We start from the raw sequence: 3,066 nt of genomic DNA, 5'->3' as shown, positions 1-3,066 counted from the left end.
GGCACGCACCTGTAATCCCAGCTACTCGGGAGGCTGAGGCAGGAGACTCGCTTGAACCAAGGAGGTGGAGGTTGCAGTGAGTCCAGATTGCACCACTGCACTCCAGCCTGGGCAATAAAGCAAGACTCTGCCTCAAAAAAAATTATATGTATATATATATATACACATATATATATATATATATATATATATATATGTATAAATGCCTCTGCTGTAATTAGTCTACTGCTGGCTAGAACACTGGCATGGTTTTGAATTTTCCAAGTGTCTCATCTTGTTCTTGGATTCAGCCTTTGATTCCTAGCTGCTGATAGCAGGGAGCAAAGTTACTTCTGGGTTATGAAGTAAAATCTGGGAGAGCTCATGTGCAATACATATCTGTTTTGTGGCCTTCTAGAATGATTCCTATTATCTCTGTGCCTATTTCTGTTCCATATGCCCTCTTTGGTATTTGTTCTATAAGTTCTCTACTAAGTGCCACTGTAAGAAATCTTAATGCAGGTGTCTGAGAATAATATATCAGGTCTTACATGATCCAAGTTAGTTTTGATCAGCCTTATCTCTCCTTTAACTCATGCTTGAGAACTGACTCTCTGTTTAGAGAGGAATAACATTCCTTCTTTATCCTGGGGTGCATGATCATTGTAAAAGTGAACTAACTGATTTCATGTTGTCATCTGGCCCTTTATAATATCATCACATTTGTCAGACAATCTTGTTTCATTAGATCTAAGAGAAAAAAAAATCTAAATCTTACAATAAATTTTTTAATTCATTTTTCTGTGTTTACCTTATTAGTTTCAATGTTTAGTTTGAAATATGTTTCAGGCCAAAAAATTAAATTTGTTTGACAATTCAGTACAAGGATTAATCCAAATACTCTGTTTTTAAATCTCAATACTATTAATTCAAGTAGTCTTCTAGAAATGTGATGTTAGGTATAGTTTAGGAGGGGACTATGATTAAGATTACACTTTTAACCAGTTTCCCAAACACAGTAGCTGTAGTAGAGGAAAAAAAAAAAGACTCTTTCTCATGAGTTCCATTGCACTTGTCTTTCATATTCCAAAAAAGAGAATCCTTGAAGCAGGTGAATACTAAGACATACTTTAATTTTGAGAATTTTGAGATAGACTCACTATCCATTTGTTATTTTATATATTAATGTATTTAACACATATTTATTGAATTTCAACTGTGTGTTGTGGAAATTCAGAGAGCAAGAGGACTGCATAACAGCTAACAACCTCAGAATATTTCTTGATATTATATACCTGCTGACAGAGAGTTATATAGGGTCTATAAGACAGAGTGCTTTGAAGTCCTGGCAATAATTTTTTTTTTTTAGGAAGGGAAATAATTTGTTTAAAGCCATCTTCTCCCTGTATTGCATCACATGAGAGCTTTCTTAAGCCACTGTAAGGACATCATAAGCAAGAGCAAAACAAGTTAATGAGCTTTTTAGAATGTAAATTGGTGTCAAGAATGAAAATGAGGGCTTTGTGTTTTTCACCACCCACCAGAGCTGGGATATATAAAGAAGGTTCTGAGACTAGGAATCCATCCCACTGAGGAAACGCACTCTGTTGCTACCTAAGCCCTCCACTCCCGACACCATGCTCTGCGACAACTTCCCCGGGGCTGTCTTCCCAGGATGCTACTGGGGCAGCTATGGCTACCCGCTGGGATATAGCGTTGGCTGTGGCTATGGCAGCACCTACTCTCCAGTGGGCTATGGCTTCGGCTATGGCTACAACGGCTGTGGGGCTTTCGGCTACAGGAGATACTCGCCATTTGCTCTCTACTGATTGGCTGAAATCCCCGAGGCGTAGCATCTTCTCTCCCTTGAAGGCTGAGCCCCACATCTCCAGGTTCCCCCCGTATCCACTCCTTCAGTCCTCATTTGCTCATCAACCTCAGAGACACTGCCTTCCAACTTACCTCGAGTCCCAGGGGAGGAAAATGAAAAAGCAGACGCTTCCTCAAGCTGCCTCCCCTGGCTGATGTTCTCTGGGACATTTTCGGAAATTTGACCTCCCACTTGTCATGCGCTACTTTTGAATTTTTCATGACACTCATGACTTGTGATGAAGTCATGGATATGTCTGTCTATCAAAATCTCAATAAATTTGTCTCAACTGGTATAATATTCTCATGCTAGAGCGAAGTTTCCTTTCTTGGTGTGTGCATATTTTCTGTTACATGGGGGGTGGGGGGGAAGTGAATTTATTTTTCTCATGTGGGCATTAGGAACAGCGAGAAAGCAAAGAATTACTGATCCTGTGTGATAAGCAGGTAAGAGGGTGGGTTGCAGGTAATGACTTAAAAGGTTGCCTGTTTGAACCTTCTTTAAATTTTATGATGCCCACCTCCAACCCAATGGAGCACCATTTATTGCTCGGGGTCCCCTTCTCATCTCACTACTTCTGCTCCTCCGCAAGAAAACCCAACACAGGAGGAACTTTTTCAGTCACTTCCATGTTAGTCCAAATGAAATCCACTGTGTTCCCTTTCCCAGGGACTAAGGACTATAGACTAAAGTGCCATGCCCCCTAATGAAGGATGCTGGAGCATTGAGTAATAGAGCAGCCACAGACATCCTTTGGAAATCTGAGAGTTTTTAAGGTGAAGGGATAAATCCTCTATATCAAACCATCTAAGGTGTCTATTTTGTAGCTTAGAAGCTCCTGGGTTATTCACAACCATGGCAAGTTTCTTAATCTTTATAGAATCAACACCAGATAGCGAGTTTCACTTAAAAGATATGAGCTGTAATGAATATTTCTGAAGATATATCAGCTTTTCTCTGTGTTCCTTTAGGGAAGGGAGCAATTTCCTTTTATAAGCCAGATAAAAAAAGTCTCAATCCTTCTATTGAAAACATCTTACGTATAGTACAAATATTCTTGGTGGTAACAAAATTTGGCTTAACCCTGCTTTTTTATTGAATATGTGCAAGTGATTATATTGCATATGGTTCACTTTGTAGTTAAAAACATAAAGACTATTTGGCGAGGTCATTTCAGAACAGAGTATTTTCTCCACCATACTTTATCTAATGTATAT

At 39.3% G+C, this 3,066-nt stretch overlaps 1 protein-coding gene across 1 annotated transcript; it reads left to right on the top strand.

Annotated features, from left to right (window-relative positions):
* The first annotated feature begins 1,562 nt into the window (after positions 1 to 1,562).
* On the top strand, positions 1,563 to 2,144 carry LOC745824 (keratin-associated protein 8-1). Its single transcript, XM_001162580.6, has one exon. The coding sequence runs from the start codon at positions 1,617 to 1,619 to the stop codon at positions 1,806 to 1,808; it is 192 nt and encodes a 63-aa protein (XP_001162580.4). The 5' UTR covers positions 1,563 to 1,616; the 3' UTR covers positions 1,809 to 2,144.
* The last annotated feature ends 922 nt before the right edge of the window (positions 2,145 to 3,066 follow it).

The sequence above is a fragment of the Pan troglodytes genome, chromosome 22 (genome assembly GCF_028858775.2).
Source record: "Pan troglodytes isolate AG18354 chromosome 22, NHGRI_mPanTro3-v2.0_pri, whole genome shotgun sequence".
NCBI lineage: Eukaryota > Metazoa > Chordata > Mammalia > Primates > Hominidae > Pan > Pan troglodytes.
This window is presented reverse-complemented; position numbering and strand designations above follow the sequence as displayed.

Coding starts and splice junctions, on each gene's coding strand:
- LOC745824 (XM_001162580.6), top strand. CDS start 1,617: ATGCTCTGCGACAACTTCCCCGGGGCTGTCTTCCCAGGATGCTACTGG.